Here is a 27,631-nt window from a genome sequence, read left to right as displayed (position 1 = left end):
TAAAAAAAAATCCTATACTTGACGCTGGATAATGCACAAATCGTGCCAGAGCCATAAAAAAAAATCAATATATTATTTCTATTTTTAAATTATTTTGACCATAGAACTTGTCTGTTTCAGTTATTCTAAATTTAAATTGTATTGTTAAATTAATATTTGTCCTTTGTGATTGTAACTAATTGAATGTTACTTTGGCTAAAACTGTGTGAATTACTCCATATTAAGCCATTAATTAATAAGCTTTACATATATTATCTACTGGAAATGTGCTATTTCATTTGTTTATTGTTTGAAATGTCAAATACAGTACACTGTTGAACAACGAATTATAAATATTATTTACAGTGCAATTAAGAGTTGCCGCGGGGGCTTCATAGCCTAGCGGTCTTAGCGGCAGCTAGGTGAGGGGTACCGGGTTCGATTCCCGGTTCGAGGGCAAGTTTTAATTTAATTTAAATTTGTTCTCGGCCTTTGGGAGGGTTGTGCGGTACCGGGCGAGTGCTTAAACTGTACATGGAGGACACGGTCGAATTTCTAAAGACAAGCACGAATTATAAAAAATCCTATACTTGACGCTGGCTAATGCACAAATCGTGCCAGAGCCATTAAAAAAAAAAAAAAAGAGTTGCCGCTATACATTTATTGCTATATAATCTAAGTAACATAATATATTTAAATTATTAAAATTGAATTTTCTTAGGGAATTATTAATTAAATAAAAATCAAAACCATCTAAAAATATATTTATTTACACATCGTTGCACAGAAGAAAACAATAAAAATACGCCCTGTTCTATGTAAAAAATAAAAACCAATGTAAATGCAGTAATCCATATCGTATTAGAACTACAATCAGATGTCTATTCAGAATTGGCATACTAACTTATATTTGCAGTACTCCTTGTTGCAGACGGTGGTGGAAGCTTGCCAGAAGAAACGCCAGTGCAAGTTCCATACAAGTCCAAAGGCGTTTGGCGTGGACCCATGCCCTGGTTCTAGAAGATTCGTCGAAGTTGCCTACAAATGCCGACCATGTAAGTTGACTAAGGAGAGTGTAGCCTTCCATGAACCCAAAGGGGATTCTTTGACCAGTCTAACTATTGATTAGCCCGAAGGTCCCAGTGTCTTAAGTCAAAAGTAACGGTCGGAGTCACTTTATTTTCGGTTATCACGAGTCAGGATATGACGTCATCGCAGTGCTTTTAGCCGTAGATTGTGGGTGTCTTATTCAGATAAACAAAAGCCCGGCAACGCACTCGCTTAAATAGGTGTCCATGATCTGCGATGACTACCCCTTTTTGGGCGTCCCTTAGGCTCGTTTACTCACCTATCCAATAAAAAAAATTATTACTAAAACAAAACATAGATGCTGAACGGACAAGGTAAAATTCGAGCATTTATAGCGTTTTTGGGCGTTTCTAGTGTTTCCTTCAATGAATAAAAACCCATAATTAATTGTATCTACACGTGAGTAGGTTTATAAAGAAAACATCGATGAATCAATAGAAAAATGAATACCTAAATAACCGAGTAAACTTTTTAAAATGCAATCCACTAGATCAAATAGAGAATATAAATAGGATATTGTTGCTGCTTAATATTCATCTCTATTACAACTCATTACGATTGCAAATCCCACAGACGAATTCCGGAGCAAAGTGGGCTGTGAAAACGACGTGCTTCATTTGAGCTGTAACCCACACTCCCGGGTGGCGATATACTCCGCACAGTATGGAAGGACGGAATACGACTCGATACAATGCCCTCAACCTCGAGGGATGAAGGAGGAAAGTGAGTATTTATTTACTAAGCGGGAGTTCTTAATGGATTTCGTATTTGTTGAACATGAACTATACTTAACCTTATCTGTATACTCCGGAATAAAAATCAGTCTAATTATATTGAAGTACCGATTCTTTCATCAGCGTAAATATAATTTGTAATAAACAAACGAACGCTGATATATCACTGATTTTGTTTATGACTATATTGATTCAAACTTTCGTTCGTCGAGATTTAATTTCCAAGGCATTATAAAATGTCAATTTCGTTAGTATCAACTACATGTCTTTACTCGTTGTAATGTATATTAAAAAACCGAAGAGCTTATTTGGTTTAATGCACTAATCTACAAGTATTTTATTGTTTCTATCTAATATATAAAATTCTCGTGTCGCGGTGTTTGTGGTAAAACTCCTCCGAAACTGCTTGACCGATTCTCATGAAATTTTGTGTGCATATTGGGTATAACTGAGAATCGGACAACATCTATTTTTCATCCCCCTAAATGTTAAGAGTAGTCCACCCCTAATTTTTTTTTTAGTTTTTAGATAAATTTTTTAATTTTTATTTTTTTATGTTACAGCATTAAAAAATACAAACAACCCCTTATTTTCACCCCTCTACGATCAACCCCTATTTTTTATTATAAATGATAAACATGGCAAAACGACGTTTGCCGGATCAGCTAGTAATGTTATATTGTTTTAGGTGCACGACAGAAAAAAAATTGTGTTGCCCCTTAGACCTCTCTACTTCAAAGTTGAGAATTGCCCGTTTAGCTACTTGCCCATATATTAATAATTACGAAATAAACCAACCATAATTGACTTACACGTTACAAGTTACAAGTACATTTATTCTGAAATTAAAATTAAAAAGGTGTAAAGTTGAAAGACCTGTTAAATATTAATAATCTAATTAGGCATAATAAAACATTTTCTCGAGCGGTAAAACTTCAAAAAAACAAATCAGTTTTGCAAAAATACCGGCTTATTTTATTATCCTTGGAAGACTCCAGTCTCTTGATAAATAAAGTAATTCAAAGTAATGGCTCTACAAGTTTTCCGTGCATAATTTATTTTCTAGTGTATACGGAACTTCTAAGGTTAAAAGGGATTTTATGATATCAAAGCAAATTTTTACCTATGCTTTACCAATCGTGAAGATAAATTCCTTATACATCTTCCCTTAAGTTAAATAATCATATTTCTAATAAATTGTCTACCAAATCGCATATTAGATTGCCTAACGCCAACCAACATAAACAGCAAATTAAAAAACTACTTTTATATGCATTTGTCGCGCTCCTAAACAAGACTGCTATGGTAACATTAATACAATCCACAGCGGTTTTCTAATGTAACTTATTTGAAGAGTCAGGAGGGCCTTCATCAGAACTCATCTTGTGTGATGTATGTGGGTAGGTAGGTAGGCAGGTGGGCGGGAGCAGAAATATCACAAGTCCTTGTTACAATTACAGTTGTTTAATCAGCACAGGGTTTAATAATCGAAATACACAGTCAAATGAGCAATGCACAGTCTAAGCAACACGACATCAACTTAATTATAACACTAGATTAAACTATCACTCGTATGCAAAGCGATTCGTCACAAGCGTGGTGTGCGAGCGCCGTCTCAAACAACAGTGTGTCAAGATGGCCGCTCTCACAACCATCGACAATGACGCTTCGCTAGGCTGACTTTGACAGCTAAAAGTCAACCTGATGTCTGACGTTGACAGATGCGCCGTCATATTATTATTGTATTATATTTTTTTGTAAAACAATGAAATTAAAAAAAATAAATAACATTAGGATAATACCTAGCAAAAGCTTTTAGATAAATTATTGATATTAGGGTAGAAGGTAATGGGGTGAATTTCTTGTTACAGCATGTATGGAGCCTTACGCAACTGAGACTGCTATGAGAGAGTGTCACGGCAAAAGACGCTGCGTGCTATCAGCAGACAGCAAAATGTTTGGAAAACCTTGTAGGACCGGAAGCAGGACATATTTGAAAGTTGTTTATACATGCGGTGAGTATTTCTTTTAACATATTTTTCATTTTAACTGTTCCAGTATAATTAATTATCTTGCACCTACCATAAATATATATCGAGACACAAAATTATTGAATTTAAAACAACTTTATATTTATAATACATGTATTCTTGTACAATGTAAATTATAACAAGTTCTCTCCACACTAGTCTAGCTTTCTCTAAACCGCCACGTGTGACTCATAGTAGTATGCGTCGAACGAGTTATCTTGCATTACCTAAAGTACGTACGAACTACGGCAATAAAATGTTTACCTACGACGGCGCACAGCTGTGTAATAAACTACCCACAGATATAAAAAATATTACTTCTATCAATTCATTCAAATCGAAGCTAAGTGAATATGTTAAACAAAATTACTTTTAAATTCATTTCTTATAATTACTTTTAATTCATATTTCTTTGGTTACTTTTAAGTTTATTGCATATACGGCTATCTTTTATTGTGATTATTTTAAGAACGACTACAATGTTTTGTTAATCTAGAGTATTATTCTCATGTAAGTGACATTTTTTGTCTTTTTGAGAAATAAAGTCTTTAAACCTAACATAATATTTTTCCAGTCATTTTAGAGCAATATAGAAAAATGTTTTCAGAAATTAAACCTAAGACCTACATAGGCTAAATATATGTACAAATTTATCTATGAAGACTGTACTGTACATGGAAATTGGGATTTTAAATAAGTATTACATAATTTGTCGATTTCCAAAAAAAAACATACTTTTTATTAATCTCAGAGGTTATATTGTTCATGGTTGCGTGATTACTACTAAAACATTTTTTATCATACAATACCAGTAAAATCGTGATTAAATTCCCTAAACGGGAGATACGTAACCATTAATTGAAATTTTGAATTTAGAACACAAAACATCGCAAAGCATTAGGCTTAACAGAATACAGCTTTAACCGAACAAGTGTTTGGGAATTTTTATTGCTATTTTCGCTTGTTTTTCCCTTGACCCATGTCTATTTAATATCTCCGGATAAAGGAAGTTCGATACAGAAATGCTCTCGAAGCCTTAAAGTACACAAGCCTGAAATAAATTGTTGTTTACAACACTTCGACACGAGTTTACGTCAAAATAATGAAATGCTGAGTCGAAAACGTTCGACTACTGGTCTGATATAAAAAAACTAATTTTCTAAAAAGTGTTTTATGTTTTATAGATTGACTTTTGAAAGTTTAGATGATACATAGAGATGAGGGCTGGGATATGATAGTGTAGAAAGAAAAGTACTAATAGCAAATAAACCCCTCATGAGTTGTGTTGGAAGTTCTGTCTAAAAAGCAAAAGCAAGATTTGTCTCTTTTCCTTGTTTGTAGGTAATTTATATGTTCTAATGTAATTCACGTGTATGTTATTTGTAAGACGATATAATTTTCTTGTTATTTAAGCTTGCATATTATTTTAGTACATTACATAAAATTATGATAATATTGTCGATATAATTTAATTATTTGGCTGTAAAATCACAAGAGTTTTTAGAAATCGAAAAATAAGCCAATGGAAATCTAAAATTTTGATGCGAGTCATTGGTTATTTTCAATTAAAATATATGTGGCCAATTATAATTAAAATATACACTATATAAATCGCGATCTGTCTACGCCATCAAGGAAGGCTCTAATAATTGTAATAATAAATTGATTTTAATGGTAATAAAAAAGTAAATTAATCTTCGATTAAAGGTGCGGTAATTTGAAAGTAGCGTGTCTGCCTTCCTCGATAAATGGACTATCAAAAACAAAAATAATTTTTCACTAAGAGCCACTTAACGTATTGCTACGTAAACAGTCCACTCAGAAGATTTTTAATCCATGTATTATCGTTATTATCTCTAACGAAGCCTTTTAAAAATTTATGGAAAAACTAGTTAAAATAGACTTTTGAACTATAGAAATTTTAATAGTATACGATTTATTTATCCTTTAAAATAAACATAGTATTTTAATTTCTATAAGTAATTAGAATGAATGTATTTCTTAGCAAATATTGTCTAGACTCGCTTATTATACACCAACGGCAACGCATATTTATTATCCTATCATTTATTATTTTCCAACCTTTAATAATTTAAAAATATCTTTGAATTTCAACTAGTTTAGCAAAAATATGACCTAGTTATGCGATATCAATATAAAAATCAAAGTTTATCCGTCTCGAAGTAGTCTTGTATACAAAAGCACTTAACGTTGCACAACTTTCAATAAATCGCACAATATTTTCAAACTTAAACTATCTTATAATACTTTTAAACTTGCAGAGTGTGTTCCAACTTTTTCTCCATCTGTTTATAAGCTCCTGTTTATTAAGACTGCAGAGTTGGTGCAGTGGGTTTTTTGCCTGTGCTAATATTATAGATAAGTTTTTTAATCTCAAAAGCTGTGAATTCAAAAATTCTTTAACTATTAGAATGCTACATTTTCTCCTATTAAGAAAAATACTTCATTTTTTTCAAGTAGATACATTTTACCTAGCGTTACATTATGTATTATCTCGTGCTCGTGAACGGGTGCTGCTTGTGGTGACTGGTCGTACTTGAATTCGTGTATGCGGTGATGTTGCTTATTTCGACTATGTGTTTGCGTGTTGTTCCCACGAGAATGTAAGTGCGTGCTCCTATTTCACCATGCCTCCTGCTGAAAGAGGACAAGTCTTTGTTTTTTTTTAAATTTATGTTATTATCATTAATTACTTGATATGTCATGTGGAATATGGTGTAATGGTTGCAGTTCCTTACAAACGTTGTGTAAAAAAAAATTGCGATTAAAAAGAGTGGCGGAGAGTTTATTGCCAGTTCTTCTCTTCCGTTCTACGCCCTTGATTTAAGAACTGGCAGTAAATGTAAAACTAGAAGTATTAATATGTATTTCTTTACTGACGAGTCATAAGTGTTCATTATGTTACCTACATGATTAAATGATATTTACTTTTACTTTTTACTTTTATCGCTATGGCATATATGGCAATTATTAATGAGATTTTCGCCGTTTACTAAAATTTAAATGATTGTACATGTTTTTCATTATACATAGGACGACATAGAATATAAAGTGAGTCCTGAGTGATACATAAATACATAAGAAGTAATAATATTTTTTTATTAATTCCAACACACAAATACACAGTATTCACAATATTCTTAACCTACATAGTATTAATAATAAAAATATATTAATAGAAAATTAAAACAAATTTAAAAAGTTTTGTCTCTTTAGTTTGTATTATATTCTAAAACATATATCCTCAAGAGATGTTGGTGTTCGAATGTGTCATATTTTTTGTCAAAACGTATGTCAACATACAGTAGTGAAACTAAGCCAGGATGAGGTTATATACTAAAGTTGAAAATACAGATTTATTGAAGTGAAAACTTCTTTAGCGGCGTTGTACACTTTTTTTGTAATGGCTAAAAAATGTTGAACTCGCGTCAGGACACGTGACCTGATTCGAAAATTCGTAAGACGGATGGAGAGTAGACAGCTGGCGCGGCGTATTTAATGGTATATAAATTGTCATGTTTGTGTACGATAGCGCAATATATAAATATTGTATTCTACCACATAAATGATAGTACTTTTATACTGATAACAAAAGCAATTCGTGCAAAATTATTCCCTAACCATTCCAAAATATCAAAAATGCACAACGTTTATATTCAAGTTTTCACTTCTGCCGGCATTCCCGGAGTGCAACCCGTCGTTTTTTTATCCATCTCTTTAGTTAGAAAAAACTGATATGTAATTAATAACTACAATTTTAACAGTCGGTAATAAATCAGTAAACGCTGAGACATCTCGGGCTCGTAGACAATCATTAACACGCAATGAACCTAAGGCGACCTCCTTAGCAGTCCTAGATAAATAGAATATATTATTTTAGGCAATGGAGAAAACATACGATGGACTGGACTGGACAAACTCATTTCATACTTTATTATTTGTCAAGTTTAATTCATGACTATTCCTATTTCACCATGCCTCCTGCTGATAGAGGACAAATCTTTGTTTTTCATTTATTTTATTATTATTTATTACTTAAGATGTCATGTGGAACATGGTGTAAGTGTTGCAGCTCCTTACAACCGTTGTGTAAAACAAAAACTTGGCGATTATAAAGAGTGGCGGAGAGTTTATTGCCAGTTCTTTTTCTCCGTTCTACGCCCTTGATTTGAGAACTGGCAGTAAATGTAAAATCCTTTTTTGGGCGAACTCTTCTCCTTCTTGCCCTTGGTCCTTTCCATACAGTTGTCTTTAAAGTCCACGAAATATCAATAAATACGTATAATGCTACTTGATAATAACGAACCTTAATCCCGGAACCTTAGATAAATGAATGTTATTATTGTTATTGTACGTTAAAACTGTTAAGAGATTGTTTGCAACGTGATCGTTTTTGTAACAAAGACATTTAGGAGAATCGTAAAATAATACTGAAAGTTAAACATATTTTATGGTAATACCCAGTTGTTAAATATTTTGTAGTTTACGACGTCATTAACAACCAGACTGAACTTTAGCAGTAAAAACAATTTTTTGCTTCGCGCTTCGGGCGAAAAGTGCCTCTCAATAATTATGTTTATTACATTCAAATTTAAATATTAGTTTTGTTTTTTCAAGCTTAAATAATAATACTGGATTTTGCTTAAAGACAGCGTCTAAGGCATGCCCTTTTACCTTACCTTACCTTTTACGATTCTTTCCTTCACCGTACGAGTGATAAACGCGCAAATAGTATAGCGCCAATAAAAGTCAATTGGTCGGGATTCAAACCTACGATCGTATATTGTAGCCACTAGACTTGATCTACACCGCAACCCTGCTAAAGCAACATTTTTCCAGTAAAGTAAAACTCTTAGTTGTAAAATATATGATTGAAAACGTAAGATAAGACCCGTAGGTAACTCAATTGTAAAAATCCAGTCCGCCGGGTGTCGTACGTGCCATAAAAACCGCCTCAAGAATCATGTTCTAGTCTTGTTCAGACTTCTAGCTCTCAGTTGTCTAGTCTAGCTATCGATTATAGGGGAGAGTTGGATAATACTGAGCCCCTAAGGACTTGGACCTATAATTAGGCAACTGTTTGATATTGAATGAAACAAAATAGAGTAAGTAATAACAAAAACTTCCAAAATTTTAACAAAATGTCATTACTGCCAATTAAAAAAAAAGTTAAAACGCGGTATTGTCAAACTGGTCTGATAATATCGTGCCCACATTAATTGCATACAAATGGTTAAGTAATAAAATTTAAAATAAAAAAATGAATACCATTCTAAGTAATTTTCTTGCGAGAAGATAGGGAGACCCAAATCTCTTTTATCGAGGTAAAAACAAGTTAATAAAAATAAAGCATACTTTTCATAGTTTACAATTTCGCGCCCTATATGCGCGGGATTATCAAACTACGTCATTTTATTTTTTAACCTCAAAATTATATGGAATATATTATAGTATGTAAAACGTATTCTGTCAATCATTCTACAGTATACAAGCATTAATGTATAGTATCAAAGTATCACAATATAATATACACTATTATTTATTTCTTTACGGACAGCAATGGCGGTGCGCGGGGAAGGGAAGTTAAGCATGTTCGGCTTCAATGTATAGGTATGCACTTCATCGTAGAACTAGTGGATAGTTTTTGACTTACGCTGCCGCGCGGAATTATCAACCGCGCGGTATTATCCAACTCTCCCCTACTTGTGGAAAAATATATATATATCCATCAAAATACGTTTAAGATCACGAGTTAATCGGCATGTTTTAGACCCAAACAATGAAACAAGTTTCATTAAAATCCCATAGAATAAGTGACATACTTTTATACAAAAAATCGGATAAATATAATGCGCAACTTTGGTGAATATTACTATTCAGCTTAGTTTCCTAATACTTTCGACACCATGAAAGGGCCAGTAAATACATCGTATAAAATAAACAGAAACCCTTTCTCAGATAATACAATATATCATTCTCTTCGCTAAGTGACTGGTTATTTGAGACTCCGAACGTCCGCGATAATTGAGCTGGCGAACAAGAATAGATGTATAGAGTTGCAAGTCAGTACGTAGTAGTTGATAGAAACGTATGGGTTTCAAAGAAAAGACAATATATTTTTAACATGAATTAATTTGTGGTGTAAATGCGACTCCGAAATTGTTCTGGTCCCTTGTAAATGTAAAGATATATATATATATATGAAGTGACTTAGTGGTTGTGTGATGTGTGATTTTTTTTTTATATTTGCGCAATGGAATTTAATTGAAATCGGACGACGAAATTCCACCCGTATCACCTCGATGCGCACCACTATGTGGAACAGCCCACTGAAATATTTCCGAACCAATTCGACTTAGACCACTTAGACAAAAAAAAAGAGCGTACCAATTCTTTAAAGGCCGGAAACGCACTCGCGAGCCCTCTGACATTGAGAATATCTATTGGGGGCGGTATTTCTTGACATCGAGTGAGCCGTTTGGCTCGGCATATCTCAGATCCATAAGTCGATGACGTAATAACAGATAAAGCTAATCATCTGTATGTCTCCACTCCAGAATCTATAGAGCGTATCTAATATATTCTGCATGGACTTAGTTCGGCTTATGATTGACGAGAGATTATTAATAATAACTTATATTTCCAGCAATCATAAACGGATCTTGGATCTATATAATGGAAAATCATGGTTATTATAATTTTAGCAAAGTTTTATTTTGCGTTGGATTTGGATGATAATAACAAAATCTAAGAACATATTAATATGTATAGTAGATAATAGTAGTAGTAGTCTGATATGTATAGTATTATTATTATTTTTTTAAACTTTAAATTTGTTTGCCTACTCATGTAGGTATTTGCTTTTTTGTTATCCATATCACCGGTTCTTAACTAGCTTGGAAATAGTCCTATTCCTTATTATCTGTAATCGTATTGTTTGTTTCAAATATTATATGGGAGAAAAATAAAGAAAATATTATTATTATAAAGAATTAAGATAATCCAAGTGTTAAATACATTAAATATCCACATTTTGACGCAATATTTATTTGATTGTGTAATTATTTCTATGAATTAATGGTGACAGCTTTTAATCTCCTATTGTAAGTTTATTTTAATTGACTTTGTTATTCTAACACGGATCCAGGGATTGGGATATTACTATTAATGAGTTTAATGTCTTAATCCCGTCGTACGGTTGGATCACCTCCGGCTCTGCACCAACGGATTTTTATTTCTAAGTGAAGAAAAACGTCATGCCTTAGACCCAAAAAGCGACGGCGTGTGTCAGGCACACAAGTTGCCTATTAAGAAAAATAAAAGATACCAAAACAGATACAGAAATCTGAGACTTAGACCTTAAAGGTTTTTGCGCGACTGATTGTTTTTATTATTATCACTGACACCGCTTAAACATCATTTTTTTATATAACCAATAGTCTAGTCGACAAGTTGAAAATGGAACAAAATAGAGATACTACTCTTAAAATTATGTGCGATAGCTCATTGGATCCGGAATGACGTCTAGAAAAATGTGCTAAAAGCGTGTATTAGCACATAAAAAATTGCAAAAGTTATAGACCATTAAAGATGAAAAAATAATGGCATTTAGTTTTTTGCCAATATTTAATAAACTATTAATATTTAAGAAATTTCAAATAAAGATTCTGAAAGAAGAGGAAATTTCTAATAAAAAACTCCTGACTACCAGAACTCTATCTCCATTATTTATAATGTTAATTTAACGCTGAAAATAGGTCTGCGGGTGACATTTTTAGGATTCGCGCGTGGCGTCAAAAGCGACTACGGCACATTAATTAATTTATTTAAGGTATTGAATATTTTTTTTTAAATTTGAAAAAATTATGGTGTGTTCTGAACACTATAATTAATTTATTCCCGTTGAAAATTTTACTTAAAGTTAATTTTTCAACAAGTTAAATAATAGTTAACTAACGAAATTTTCTCGAACGACCGTCTTAATTGTAAGTGAAAAAAAATGTTTAAATAATGGTCGTAAAAATATTTCGCTTCGTAGAGCCTTTCTTACATACATACTTAACAAGATCGTGCCATAAAAGTTAAAAAAATATTTATACTTTGTTTATAACAATTTTTTTACTTAAACAAAAACTTAAAAATCCATGTAATTATGTTAAAAAAAAATTTTTTTTTCTAAATCATCATATAATCGTTTTTTTATTAATACAAGATATTTATTGATTTGCAAAAAAAAAAATTCCCGCCATTTGTTGATAAAATTTTTTTAAACAAATTGATTAAATCAATATTTTTTAAAAAAAATTTAACACAACTTTATTACATTAAAAATTTTATGATTTAAAAAAAAAAAATTTTTCCTTAATAACAATTTTTAATTGTTTATAATCGTTTTTTTTATTTTTCTATTGTTTAAATAATTAGTTAAGAAATTTTTTTTTTCCTAAAAATCATAATTGACAGTCTTCTATAAAGTTACAGAAAAAATTTTTTTTTTAATCAACAATTCTATTGTTTATTAACTTACCAATTTGTTATAAACAAATATTCAACTTTTGTTTATTTTTTTTCTAAAACTTCTAAAATTAACAAAAACAACCATATATAACAAAGTATAGAAAAAAAATTTTTGTAAATTTTTTGATTATCATGAATATTACTTTTATTTAAAATTAAAAAAAAAAAATTCTATACTTTGTTATATATGGTTGTTTTTGTTAATTTTAGAAGTTTTAGAAAAAAAATAAACAAAAGTTGAATATTTGTTTATAACAAATTGGTAAGTTAATAAACAATAGAATTGTTGATTAAAAAAATTTTTTTTTCTGTAACTTTATAGAAGACTGTCAATTATGATTTTTAGGAAAAAAAAATTTCTTAACTAATTATTTAAACAATAGAAAATTAAAAAAAACGATTATAAACAATTAAAAATTGTTATTAAGGAAAAATTTTTTTTTTAAAAATCATAAAATTTTTAATGTAATAAAGTTGTGTTAAATTTTTTTTAAAAAATATTGATTTAATCAATTTGTTTAAAAAAAATTTATCAACAAATGGCGGGAATTTTTTTTTTGCAAATCAATAAATATCTTGTATTAATAAAAAAACGATTATATGATGATTTAGAAAAAAAAATTTTTGTTTAACATAATTACATGGATTTTTAAGTTTTTGTTTAAGTAAAAAAATTGTTATAAACAAAGTATAAATATTTTTTTAACTTTTATGGCACGATCTTGTTAAGTATGTATGTAAGAAAGGCTCTACGAAGCGAAATATTTTTACGACCATTATTTAAACATTTTTTTTCACTTACAATTAAGACGGTCGTTCGAGAAAATTTCGTTAGTTAACTATTATTTAACTTGTTGAAAAATTAACTTTAAGTAAAATTTTCAACGGGAATAAATTAATTATAGTGTTCAGAACACACCATAATTTTTTCAAATTTAAAAAAAAATATTCAATACCTTAAATAAATTAATTAATGTGCCGTAGTCGCTTTTGACGCCACGCGCGAATCCTAAAAATGTCACCCGCAGACCTATTTTCAGCGTTAAATTAACATTATAAATAATGGAGATAGAGTTCTGGTAGTCAGGAGTTTTTTATTAGAAATTTCCTCTTCTTTCAGAATCTTTATTTGAAATTTCTTAAATATTAATAGTTTATTAAATATTGGCAAAAAACTAAATGCCATTATTTTTTCATCTTTAATGGTCTATAACTTTTGCAATTTTTTATGTGCTAATACACGCTTTTAGCACATTTTTCTAGACGTCATTCCGGATCCAATGAGCTATCGCACATAATTTTAAGAGTAGTATCTCTATTTTGTTCCATTTTCAACTTGTCGACTAGACTACAAGGGCAAACGGCCGAGAGGCTCATCTGATGTTAGGTTAGGTTAGGTTAGTATATCACCCATAGACACTCAATGCCAGAGGACTCGCGAGTGCGTTGCCGGCCTTTTTAGAATTGGTACGATTTTTTTGAAGGGCCCTAAGTCGAATTGGTTCGGAAATACTTCAGTAGCTGTTGCAATAAAATCCCAATATCCTCAATTAAAATCCATCTCAATAGATTTGCATTTACATCTGTGGATCAAATTCGGCACTATAGTCCTTTTCATGAAAGAAGTCCCCCAGACGCGGCGCTGCAATCGCATGCCGTAATGTTGCCATTTATGAGTAAAAAATTTACCTATTCTATTTACATTTAGCAGATGTAATTTATCAAATAATATTATTTTCTGCATACTTCGATAAAACAATATTTCTGTTATGTAAAAAGTATATTTTTATTTACCTATATTAGCGGTGTTCTACCTACTTAGAGGGAAAAGATGAGAAAATAGGGTAAAGAAAAGCAATACAATTTTTTATTCAGAGTTTTATTGCATAATTGTTGGGTTACAATTTTTTTCGAAGTACACGCCGCTGTTGTTACAATACCTTCGTTTGTAATTCTTGTAACAGTTTTCTCTGACACACCTGCAATTAAATTATGAATAATTAAAAATAATAATAACTTTAAGTTTATAATGCTTATGTAATATGTAATATATGTTTTAATTTCAGTTACCTAGTTTCATCACGTTATGTATTTGTTAAATTTTGTCGCAAAAACGAATTTATATCATAAAAGTCCCACCAATACAGCAAAAAATTATTAAATGGCAACTCTAAAAAGTACCTGTTATGGCGGCAACTCTCTTCCGAACATTGTTTAGTGGTATTAAAACACCTTGATTCTTATGTTGCGCTTCACAGAACTTTTTCACCTTTAATATCATTTCTCGAGCCGAACTTTTTACAACTTTTGGCATTGTAATCAATCTTTAAAATGCACTAAGCTAGTTAAAAATTCACAAAAATCTACCACAACAAACAAACTTGATAACATCGACGAATGACAACATTGCCGACCTGTCAAATTTAGTTCCAAAAATCGCCGCGGGACTTCTTTCATGAAAAGCACTATAGCTTTGCGAGCTCTTCATATCACCTATATAATTTCAAGCATATAATGGAGCCATAACGATATATCTGTACCGGTACCAGCCAAATTACATCGAATCGGTTAGGCGGTATGACGAGGTGAATTAACTGACCATTGTTCCTCTACTCCGGCTTTGTGCCTTACTGAGAACTAACCAATGGGATTTGATCCCAATCAAGTTCTGTACATTTGTTGAATTGACTAGTATATTACTCATTTTATCAATGCATCAACCGCAGGTTTTTAACTAAGCAATCCCGTTCTATATTTCAACACAAACAGAAACAAATATTTTTTTTAACGTAATAGGAGGCAAACGGGCAGGAGGCTCACCTGATGTTAAGAAATACCACCGCCCATGGACACTCACAATGCCAAAAGGCTCGCAAGTGCGTTGCCGGCCTTTCAAGAATTGGTACGCTCTTTTCTTGAAGGACCCTAAGTCGAATTGGTTCGGAAATACTTCTGTGGGCAGCTGGTTCCACATAGTGGTGGTGCGCGGCAAAAACTGCCTTAGAAAACGCTCATGTGGAACGACGGACGTCGAGGTGATACGGATGGTATTTTGTATTTTGTCTTGACGTCCGATGATGAAACTCAGCTGCAGGTATTAGACCGAACAACTCCTCTGAACACTCTCCATGGTAAATGCGGTAGAAGATGCAGAGAGATCCCACATCTCATAATTATTGAAACAATTGTTTAAATAAATATATCCTAAACTTATTGAAAATTCAAAGACTATTTGAATTAAGTTAGACCAAAAATCAATACTTCAAATGTGTGATTTGAACTTGGTTGATAAAATTAAAGTTAGTTGATTTGATAGTTTGTCTAGACAAGGGTGTGTATTTGAATCAACTTGTAGTTTGAAGTGATAAATATGATGTCAAATGCAGTATTCCCTGCTATTTTTAGCATGTTAAATCTTAAAGCAAAACTTACTAATTATTTATAGTAATATCAATTAAAAATAAATCAGTGGCGCTACAACCTCTTCAGGTCTTGATCTCAGATTTCTGAATCTGTTTCATGATCATTTTTAAATCTAATAGGCAAGTAGGTGATCAGCCTCCAGTGCCAGACACACGCCGTCGACTTTTTGGGTCTAACACATGTCGATTTGCGCACATAGAAAGTCCATTGGTGCACAGCCGGGGATTGAACCTACGACCTCCGGTATGAGACTCGCACGCTGAAGCCACTAGGCCACTGCTCAAAGTAATATCAATACGTCATTAATAACTCACATACATTGATGGTCTCAATGGAAGGTGTATTACCGCCAAAAAAGCAACATTTTGTAGGAATACCATCAAAATTACAAGATCCTTCCGTTATTTAACATTGATAGCGGTTTAATCTGTTTTCACGGACAGATTGAAACCGATACCAGCTAAGTCACGTACGCAGCAACATCACTTAATACTGTAAAAATAAAAGCCACTTAAACCGAGCACCCTTAAACCCAAATCGCCCGCCATCTAAAATTAACATCCCTTTTTTGTTGCTAATAGCCCTCGGGCAATTTGAAGCTCTATTAAGTGGTTTTAAGGGCTATAATCTGTTCTCAGTGCCTCGGACAGTCTTGAAGGAGAGATATGAAAGTGCCCCTGAAGAGGATGAGGTAGCCCATGCTGTCTACCCACTTGAGCACGAAGAACTAGGTAAGTGTATTTAAACATTCAAAGCAAGATTTTAAAGATATTGGCAAACTGATCTGATTTGTATGAACTTCAAAAGTTCAATGAATAGTCCAGCCTATATAATAAGGAGACAATAAGGGCACAGCCGTGATTATTAAATTGTAGGGTTTTTACATCCGTACCGGAACACGGCATATCTGTAAAGAAAGGTAATGAATGGGGCTTAGGTATATATCCATTTCTCCGTCTATTTCAATAAAAAAAAGAAAGAAATTCAGAAATTTAAAATATGATTCTTATAATAAACATATATTTGTTTTTTTATATGAGAAAAAGTGTTATATTCCTTTGTAATAAGCTTCTATGCTATAATGTTATATCTGTAAATGTCTCATTTTTGTAAAATGTACATATTTCAAAATTTGTACACAAAAATAATAGTCTATTTATAATTAAAATACGAGTATTAAACAACGGTTTGATAATTCTATATATAGGGTTTAATCATTAAATATCTTGGCTGGTCAAAACAAAGAAGAGTTTGAATCGATCAACTGACTTTCATAACAGAGACAAAATTCCATCAAACATTGTTATTTGAAGTATGGAATGCTTTGCGATATTAACAATTTTCATAGAACAAATCACACAAGCTCATGTTCCAGGCCGTAACATCTTAACTACCAGAAATAAAAACAGATGATTGTCATATAATTTGTGACAGTTTACTATAGCAAAAAAAACTCATTAGCATGTCAAAGATAAGTACCTACATAAGTCTTTATAAGAAATATAGATATGATTTGAAAATAATAATCAACAAATAAATATGGTTTTAGTGGTTAGTATATATTATATAAGTAGAGCAGTGTTGGCCTAGTGGGTTCAGCGTTCGACTCTCATACTTGACATCGTAGGTTTGATCCCCGGCTGTGCACCAATGGACTTTCTTTCTATGTGCGCATTTAAAATTTGCTCGAACGGTGAGGGAAAATATCGTGAGGAAACCGACATGTTTTAGACCAAAAAAGTCAACGGCGTGTGTCAGGCACTGGAGGCTGATCACCTACTTACTTGCTAATTAGATTTAAAAACGATCATGAAACAGATTCAGAAATCTGTGGCCAAGACCCAAAGAGGTTGTAGTGCCACTGTTTTTTTTTATACATAAGTAATATGTGTAATAAAAGTTAAGATAATATAAACAAAACCGTTTTATGTAAATAAGTTTTATTTAATATTTTCAAATAAAAGCTGAATTTTACATTTACAACACAAGGATTATATAAAAGTTGTGCAAACAATATTCAGTGTTACTTAAGATTTGCATACAATATTTTATGCTTGCGCAATCGTAAAAATACGTTCTTTATACATGGGTAATCCGCTCTATCCATGCAGTTTGTATTAATGTAAATATTATTTCTATTTTTCATACATAATATGTACTAAAGTAAAAATTAGCTCTGCTTAAACTCCGAGAAATTTAGGCGTATAATAATTAAAGACAAGCGAAAGCAATCAAATAAAATAAGCTGTCACGCTCATACATTTCAATTTTAAACGCAAATTATCGTTTATATATTTTATAACTTTTCATAGTTTTCGTAATCTTGAACATTGCTTTTATTAAGCTTATAAACGCCAAATTTTAATAAAGAATACAAAAGGTTCAGACTTCTCTAGCTTCTATTTACCTTGTTCATTGCTAGAACCCATTTTGTATTTCAGAGAATATTACATTTAATTATAATATATTGTGTAATGTTTTATAATCTGTAAATTAAAAAAAATATATAATAGAATATCTATACAAAACTAACCAGCTGCCCACTGAAGTATTTCCGAACCAATTCAACTTAGGGACCAAAGAGCGTACCAATTCTTAAAAGGCCGGCAACGCACTCGCGCGCCCTCTGGCATTGAGAGTGTTCATGGGCGGTATCACTTAACATCAGTTGCCCCCAGTTGGCCCCCTGTTCTATATAAAAAAAAACATGATTTCGTTAAACGCAAACCATGTGTATTTATAAAACCAAATAGTAGGTACTTATTTTAAAACGGTTGTGTTTTTCAATAAGATTTAGAGAAAACATAAACAGTTTTGATTAGACTACAAAAAACAAATCTGCCAATGTCTGATGTATGAGTAAAAAGCGAACTCCATTTGCTTAACAACACTCTAGGGCGAGGTTTCCGAGATTCCCTTATCATCCCTGAGAGTCCCGAAAAACTATCGACGAATGAGATTCCAACATAAAAGAATTTAATATTTTTGTGGACTTCCTTCGTGTAAGGTTTGAATCTATATATATAAAAGAAAGTCGTGTTTGTTACAACACTTATAACTCGAAAACGACTGGACCGATTGCCATGGTTTTTGATTTGTTGGATTTGTTTCCGTCCCGAATAGCAGAATAAGCAATAAAATATCGGATAAGTTATCGAATAACAATAAATAAATTCATTAATTTTACGAATGCAAAAACCATATGGTGCCATCTGTTGACAAAACTACGCATCATTATACGTCGAATTCGTGTCAGTTCAAGAAATTCCGATCTTGAGGTGAATGAGGAGATGCATAACCATGCTTTGATCCTGAACAAAATATGTTGGATATCAGAAAGTGCTTAACATGCAGTATCGCCATATTGACGCTAGAGAGAAGATGCCTAATGTGTAAAACTGCCATTCTTCTTTCGCAATGGCAAGCAATAAAACATTTCTGTATTTGCAAAAAAAATTGTATTAATGTAATACTTAACATTAATGAAATCCTAAAATAAGTTAAATTAAAGTAACAACGATATTATAAGGTTGTAGGGCGGAACGAAGTTAGCCAGGTCAGCTAGTTTAGTATAAATAGAAATAGTAACAAGACTTAATTGTCAACCTATAAAACGTGGGATTGATTTGCCTGGAGCAAACAAGCTAATTTATATGAGTATTGACTTTTATTAACATAACTTTTACACATTTAAAGAAAATACTTTTTTAACGGATTGAAGCTATGTATTATTATAAACTTATAATTATTTTACATAACTTTAAATTTTTCCCACAAAATTTTTTTGCAAAAACCCACCACCTTTTAGTCGATATCAACTCCGGGGAAATAAATACAGATAATACAACTTTTTCTACAGCTGTTATATTTTTTGACATTCAACACCTTTTGTCTTCAGTCACCGTGACCACGCACGCTGATAAGCACGCGAAACGTCAGGAAAATTTTAAAATTATTTAAAATAATTATAAGTTTATAATAATACATAGCTTCAATCTGTTAAAAAAGTGTTTTCTTTAATTTATATGACCCAAAACTTGGCGATTAAAAACTGTGGCGGAGAGTTTCTTGCCAGTTCTTCTTGCCCACTCTACGCCCTTGACTTGCGAACCGGTAGTAAATGTTAATTAAGAATCAATTTAGCATGTTTTCTGTTGAGGTTCATAAGTGTACTTGGTTACCTATATGAATAAACTTATTTTGAGTTGAGTTGAGTGGACTATGAAAAGTACCTTATTTGTAGCCATGGTTATTCAATTCTTCAAGTGAAACATCTCACACAATTTAATCCTTCAATATTAAAATTTCTCATATAAATATTTTACTCTAACAAGTCGATAGAAGCTTATATTTTCAAAGCTCGCTTTAATCCTCTCATAATTTGTTTCAGTAGTCTTATTGATTTCCTTGCTTACCTCGTCAGGATTACGTCTGCGTGCAAATGGATTAAGGGATCAAATCTCAATGCTCTTAGAAAAATCATTTTCTCCGGTATAAGAGAGCTACAGTTTTATCTTTGGAATTAATAAAATAAACAGAGCTATTCATAATAATTGAATATACTATTCGAGAATAGTTTGAATTAATATATCTTTATTACGTAAACAACTTTTTATATCGATGCTTTTAATAAAACAAAATAATTACTTTTTGTTAATCTCGCTGTTGAGGATATTAAATTGCGTAGTTATGACAGCGCGTTTTAATAAAGTTATTTCCTTCTCTATGTTTGAAACGAAAATTATTAACTATTTATTGTATTTGAAATATCTATATTGTTCCCTGTTGATAGATTAAATAGGTTTTAAATCTCTAGAGATTAAAGTAATTTGAATTTGAATATTTGTTAGTAAGTAATGACAAACAGATCCATCAAAAACTTTTCTATGAAAACGTTCCTCTTAAAAAATAATCCGCGACTAAAAAAAGGGTTTTTAAAAGTAAAAATTCATGAAGCGCGCGCAACGCATTCTTTTCATTATTTTTAAACGTAATCTTACTCACGGGTTCCACAGATGATAAAAAAATGTGTTCACCTCAATAGTAAAATTTTAAAGACAAATGAAATACATTGTATCTCTTGCTACGGCTCAAGATTCAAAAATACTCAGCTTAAAAAATGTTTTGGCAAACAATCTACTATTAATAGATTTTGATAAATGTCCGAAATTACACGCTGATTGTAAAAATTACTAATACTTAGACTAGAATAATTATAGTAATAATTGTAAGTTTTGTTTAAGCAAATGTTTCACTATTTAGAAAAAAATATTTTTCAATGAACTTAGGTGGTAAAAAATATTTTTAAGTTAATTATTGATGTATATTTTATAATTATTTAGTTTAACATCGTTATATTGTTATTTATAAGTAGTCGGGTTACCATTTAGTAAATAATGACATTTTATTTTTCATTTCAATTAAATTAATGATTAATGGATACATGAATGTGTAGGTCAATTAAATAACCACGCGACGATTTCGTGGTGATTTGATATGAAATTTATTACCACATATTTTGTTTTAATCGAAAAGTGTTATTTCATATGATTATGTGTAAATATGTATAAGGAACAGAAAATTTTTTGGGTGAAAATTTCGCTACTACATTAATTAATTTACACTTTCTACCAACGTTTAAAACCGTCGACGTTTTGGTATTAGTTCGGTATCCATTTGACTTCTGCGTTATTTTATAAATTTTCAGAAATTACACCCAAATTTATTTTTCATAGGTACGAATATTTCTACGGATAAATACGCTAGCTTTATAATGAATTGTATTTGTTGTTTGTCAACAGATGAACCTGGAGATAGGTGGTGGGGAGAATCAGCTGTGCCTCCAGCGCCCGCTGTTGCAGCAGTTCCACCACAGAGGCCGCACTCTACTAACATCACCAGAGACGAACCATCTCCATCACCCCCTGGACAACATTTGACTAAGAATAGTATGTCATTTCGTATATCAAGTTATATTAAGAAATTTCAAGCAAGTTTCAATTCTAAAGGCTAGCCAAAAATTCTACATTAAATTATACAGCAATGTCTCAATATCAATATAAGTCACATTAATTACTAATATTATAAAAATTTAAAAAAACAGAAATGTAATGATAATGACACTTGCACAACAAATAAAAAAATAAAACACGAATTTATTTAAAACATTGCCCTCATCTAGCAAAATCCGTTCAGCAAACTTTGGACTTTAACCTCGTATATTTTCTAGATCTTGATCATATTATTTTAATTAGCGTCTATGAATAATATTAATAAGAAAAACTCGTATTAATTGATGCCATTCAGTTTTTAATTGATCCTAAAAATATTTAATACATGCACTACAAACTAACAAGAATTTGCAAATATATTTTTATCGCTAACGGCTAAAGATATGACAAACAGATTGTCAAAGTTATAGGGGTTCTATCCCAAATACGCAAAGTTGTTAATCGATACAAGTAATATAGATTTACGTGCCTCGATGTTAGGGATAAAATGATGGAACTGGTCCCAAACGGAACCGCAAACGTGCCCGTTAAATTTACAAAGTAACCTAAACAGCGTTTGACTTGAATTTATAGGATTTTTGTTTATTTTTAACAAATTGCCCGTAAATGTTTACCTTATTTATAGCTTTAATGGCTTTAATAAAATCGTTTACCTAACGCCGTATCTCCGAAAAAGTCTATCTATTTGAAATCCCGCTTTGATGAAGATTTCATTGAATTTCAACATAATTGAATATTCTAATATAGACTGGAGAGTTGCTGCGTTTCTGTTTATTTTATTATAGATATTTAGACAGTAATGTTTGAGATTGCGTAGTATTTAGTCAATAAAATGTACCTGTAACTGAGCAGTATTGTCCTAGTGGCTTCAGCGTGGGAATCTCTTCCCTGAGGTCGTAGGTTCGATCCCCGGCTGTGCACCAATTGACATTCTTTCTATGTGGACATTAACATTCGCTCTAACGGTGAACAAAAACTTCGTCAGGAAACCGACATGTCTTAGACTCAAAAAGTCGACGGCGTGTGTCAGGCACACGAGGCCAATCACCTACTTGCCTATTAGATTGAAAAATGATCATGAAACAGATTCAAAAATCTGAGGTCCAGACCTAAAGAGGTGTAGACAGGCTAAACACACAAAAATGTCATTTTTCCATTTTGATACCTTTTTCCATTAAAATTAATCACTTTTGTACCTTTTCAGCAAGTGAATTCGACATTATGTACTTATACATAATCGGTGGAGTAGCTGCCATTGTTTTACTATGCGGAATCATTGGTGTAATACGCTGCATCATTCATAAACAAAACGCAGACCAGCCCAAAGGCCCAGACGTGTCAGCTACAACTGACATCCCCAACGGCTTCAACGACAGCATATCAGAAGTAGACAATGACATTAATATAACCAGCCTATCTGGACCAATCGATATGACCGATTCAATGAAGCAAGACATCCAAATCACCAACGTAGCCCTCAGTCCAAAAATCAATAGGTACGTCGGTCGTCCGGTACCTAACACGTATCCACACGTAAGCAGTAACATGTATGGACAGGTCTCAGAATTCCCAATTGAAATGCCCCTAAGAACTATGCCACATGGCACATTAGGTCGTGGAGTTGCGGTCAAAACTCTCCCAAGAGTTCAAGTGCAAACAGAAACAGATCCTAACACGAGGAGTTTATATCGCTATTCCAATGCGCAATATTATTTCGGGTGACATCAAGATATCGGCCAGTGTTCGGATGTATCGAGGACTTACTGTTTCTAGATCGTGTAGAACTTATTGTCCTACTTTTAAATACAACTGTGATATTAATTGAAACTTTCCTATTGTGTTGTTCTCGAACTGAAGACACGGAAAAGTTGTGTTATGTTGCAACTTTCACATTAGATTCTTTACTGTTGCCAACTCTATTTGCTTCCAGTACTTTGTAGTTTGTGGATACTATCTATTTTATCAACACGATTTAATTTACTTGTTAAATGTAGGTCATATTGTTATTACAAAGGTTAATTGCTATTATAAATAGTAACTCGTTTGATGAATTAATTACCAGTTAATATAGTTTCATGTTGGAGGACTTTCTTTGTTCAAGTCATTTTGTATAACTAATGTCCATACAAAATGATTTTAATATTGTAAAGAAAGTCTTGTTATTAGAGTTTGCTTACATATAATAAATATATTACTTATTGTTTTAATAGGTTCCAGAAATTTATGAAACGCGGTGCCTTTTTCGTGTCTTCTAGTTAGGGAACAATTATTGTATATTGAATATAAGAGGTAGATAATTATTAGACTGAGTTTGTTTATTCCTCAATTATTTAAGAATAATATTAGAACTACAACTAGAAATCTTTTGTTTAAAAAAAAACATTCGATGTTTATATTATTAATAGGATACTGCATCTTTTTTTGTTAGTGCTGTCTTAACAAGTGAATATCAACTTACCAAATGTTGTATGTGATATTTAAAATTTCTTCTTTCTACGCTTTTCGTATACTTCAACTAACCGAGAATAACCTTATGAATGACACGGGTAACGAAATGTAATTTCGAAAAGTTGAATCGAAACGTCACGCATTGCAGTCAATTTGACATTTGACAGATAACAGTTGATACTTAATATTTTATGGATCAATTTATTTTATTAAAAAAAAATATTTCTATAACAATGATGTAAGAAAAAAAATAGTCTTTTTACATTAAATTACTTTCATGTCGTGTCATTATGTCATATTGACACATTGCGTGACTTGTGCTGTAACCCAAAAAAAATTGACTCCAGTTAGTGGCACCACACCAGCGCAAAGGATAGATTAAGTCCTACTTCTCATGCAATTTGTAAAATTCGGAGTTTGGTTTTCCCTTTTAGTTAGTTATTTTTAACTGACTTATTTTTAATATAAAACCAAAGAATTCTTGCAAATAAAGCCGTCGCTGGCACAATATGTAAGTAGTAATCGAATTATAGGGATTATTGGATTATTATTTCATTTGCAACTAATTTGCAAATTAGTTATAAATAAACACAGCGAGTGATTGTTAGTATCGATGTATGTTTGTCATATCGTTGTTTTAAATGAATTCATTATATTTTTAATCAAAATTAAATGATTTTCACTGGTACTTTAATATTATTTGAATTCCTATCCTATATGTTATAACATTTTATTGGTAATTAGAAAAAGTATTTTTTTGCACGTAAAATCCAACGGCTGTGAGTACCAGCACCTAGCAGCGCGCTATATTAAAGAAATAGCTACACCATGCCAATCAAATTATTTAATCACCTTCCCAAAGGCTACAGAATACTTACCATCAAGAAATGTGATTAGATTTTTAAAGGCATAGTGTTCTTAGGGTGCTTACAGACTATATAACATATTATATACCTCGTGTTTTATAACATGTCCACATTATGTAACCTTGTTATTTAACATTATAACATAAAACAATACTGTACACATTAAAATAACAATGAAATATAACAATGTTATATAACCATTTTTGTTTGTCGTTCTCCAGTACTATCCACAATGTCGAAACGAGAGGACGTTTTGCTGGCTGCGGCAGCGACTCTTGTAATTTTAAATAACATAGAAAAACAAAAAAACGTAGATGCTGGGTTCGTCCTAGCATACATATCAATAACATGTTATTATAACATTCAGTGTCCACATTATCTGAAACATGTTGTATAGCAATGTTGTATAACATGTTATGTTATATAGTCTGTACGCAGCTTTAGATTATAAGTTTTGAGTTATTAACACAGAATATGACAAAATAAATAATTCAATTGCTTTCAATTACAATTTGACATTTGCTGAAAACAGTTATTGAATTTGGTTTAGTCAGACAAGGATAAACTTAACTATGATACTTTGAAACGACCTCAATCTACACATGTGATGCGAGTCTTCTAGTAAACGTACTAAATTTATATACATACCAAATGGCATGGCAAATGTTGTTTGGCTATATAATTATGATACAGTTCTTTTGTTTTATTAAAAAACCGCCGTTGTTGTGAGAGTGATGAAAAGTAAGGAATATATTTTTTTGTTTTCAATTTTCTTAACCTACAAAGTAATAATGAAAATACTTAGAAATTATTGAAAAGAAAATTAAAACAAATTTACAATAATTAATTACTAAATAAATAGTTATTTTTTTATTTTAGGGGTATATTGTTTATTTGCTCTTTACATTCGCAATGACGACGAGTGCAAAGAGGACATTATCACGATAATCAAAAAGAGCCCACGAAGCACGTACTCGTTCTTGGCACCCTAGGTTGAAAAGGGCAAAACCATTCGAATCAGCGAATTAGTGTGAGTGCACGTTAGTCTGCTTAACAGTGGTAAGTGGAAAAACTAGTATACAAGAACATAGTGTCTTCTCTTAATAGAGTGTCTATAAGTGTTATTGGACATTATTAGTCTTTGTGCGGAAAAAAAAAAACTTTAGAGGTGTCAAGGGACACCCAGATGGAACGAAATTCCTTTCGATTAATTTATATGTTAAGTGGTATCATAACAGTATGATAGATTTTCTCGACACCAATCTTACGACGAAAAAAAAAGCCAACATCACGAGGTGTTCCCAGGCGGTCACCCATCCAAGTACTGACCTCGCCAGACATTGCTTAACTTCGGTGATCGGACGAGAACCGGTGTGTTCAACGTGGTATGGACGTAGGCGATAGTTAAATCGAAAATGTAAAATATAACAACTATAGCAAAAAGTGTTGTTACAACTTTTGGTCTTAATTCATTCCGTCTAGCCCCCTTTCGCAACGCTCGATAACTTCGTTCTAACAAGACTAAGTTAGCTAAGTGATTCCAAAAATAATTTTCATTTCTTATCCCTACAAAAAAAGCCAACATCACGAGGTGTTCTCAGGCGGTCACCCATCCAAGTACTGACCTCGCCCGACGTTGCTTAACTTCGGTGATCGGACGAGAACCGGTGTATTACAATAGCAAATAGCAAAAAAAGTGTCGTGATAACTCTTCGTAAGAATTTATTCCGTCTAGCCCCCTTTCACAACGCGCGATAAGGAATTTCGTTCCAAAAAATTATTTTTAAATTACAAAAATTGGATACCTTTATTACTTAGGGATATAATTCATAAGGAAATCTTCAGGTTTCAACTATCTTAAAGACGTTCATTAAGATTTTGAGTTAAGTAAATTTTTTCTAACATTCTCCGCAGCTATTATTTAATAACACAATACGCAATGCGACAAGATAAATTTGCTATGGAAGCTCCCGCATGCAGGGCAATAAATTTTGATCGCTCACTCAAATCTTAAATTATTCAAGGATTCTCGATGTTACGCTTTGTATATCTTATATACTTTGTACTTTGATTTTATTGACGTATATTTAAGTATTTAAGCAATACAGTTTCAATATATACCTAGCATTAGGCGTCTTGCAGGCTAAAAAACTGAGGTGTTGAGGAATGTTCGGTTTAATATAGCTGTTTTATCATCGGACTTATGGCAGAATACGAAATTCCAGCCGTATCACCTCGCCATCCATCGTTCCACAACTGAGCGTTTTTAAGGCAGTTTTTGCCGCGGACCACCAATATGTGAAATCAGCTGCCCACTGAAGTATTTCGGAAACAATTCAACTTAGGGTGTTTTAAGAAAGAGTTACCAATTATTAAAAGGCCGCAATGCACCTGCGAGCCCTCTTGCAATGTGAGTGTCTATGGGCGGTATTCCTTAACATCAGATGACCGTCCTGTTCATTTGCAACCTGTTATATAAAAAATAGGGCAGTGATAAACTGAGTTTTGTTAAA

At 32.0% G+C, this 27,631-nt stretch overlaps 1 protein-coding gene and 1 non-coding gene across 3 annotated transcripts in view; one reads left to right on the top strand and one right to left on the bottom strand.

Annotated features, from left to right (window-relative positions):
- The window catches only part of LOC125057875, a 73,077-nt gene extending 48,404 nt beyond the window's left edge, over window positions 1–24,673 (top strand). Inside the window, exons 4-9 of one of the 2 annotated variants that reach the window (XM_047661804.1) lie at window positions 911–1,034; window positions 1,642–1,791; window positions 3,674–3,817; window positions 16,432–16,524; window positions 21,595–21,741; window positions 23,009–24,673. In XM_047661804.1, the coding sequence (XP_047517760.1) occupies window positions 911–1,034; window positions 1,642–1,791; window positions 3,674–3,817; window positions 16,432–16,524; window positions 21,595–21,741; window positions 23,009–23,526 (1,176 nt within the window). In that variant the 3' untranslated portion in view covers window positions 23,527–24,673. Of the gene's footprint in view, window positions 1–895; window positions 1,035–1,641; window positions 1,792–3,673; window positions 3,818–16,431; window positions 16,525–21,594; window positions 21,742–23,008 lie in introns of both variants that reach the window. The other variant, XM_047661803.1, reaches the window with a different exon arrangement.
- A 1,725-nt stretch (window positions 24,674–26,398) lies between these two features.
- LOC125058140 lies at window positions 26,399–26,517 on the bottom strand. Its single transcript, XR_007118323.1, has one exon. It is a non-coding gene; the product is annotated as a 5S ribosomal RNA (ribosomal RNA).
- Between the last annotated feature and the right edge of the window lie 1,114 nt (window positions 26,518–27,631).

The sequence above is a fragment of the Pieris napi genome, chromosome 17 (assembly GCF_905475465.1).
Source record: "Pieris napi chromosome 17, ilPieNapi1.2, whole genome shotgun sequence".
Classification (NCBI taxonomy): domain Eukaryota; kingdom Metazoa; phylum Arthropoda; class Insecta; order Lepidoptera; family Pieridae; genus Pieris; species Pieris napi.
This window is presented reverse-complemented; position numbering and strand designations above follow the sequence as displayed.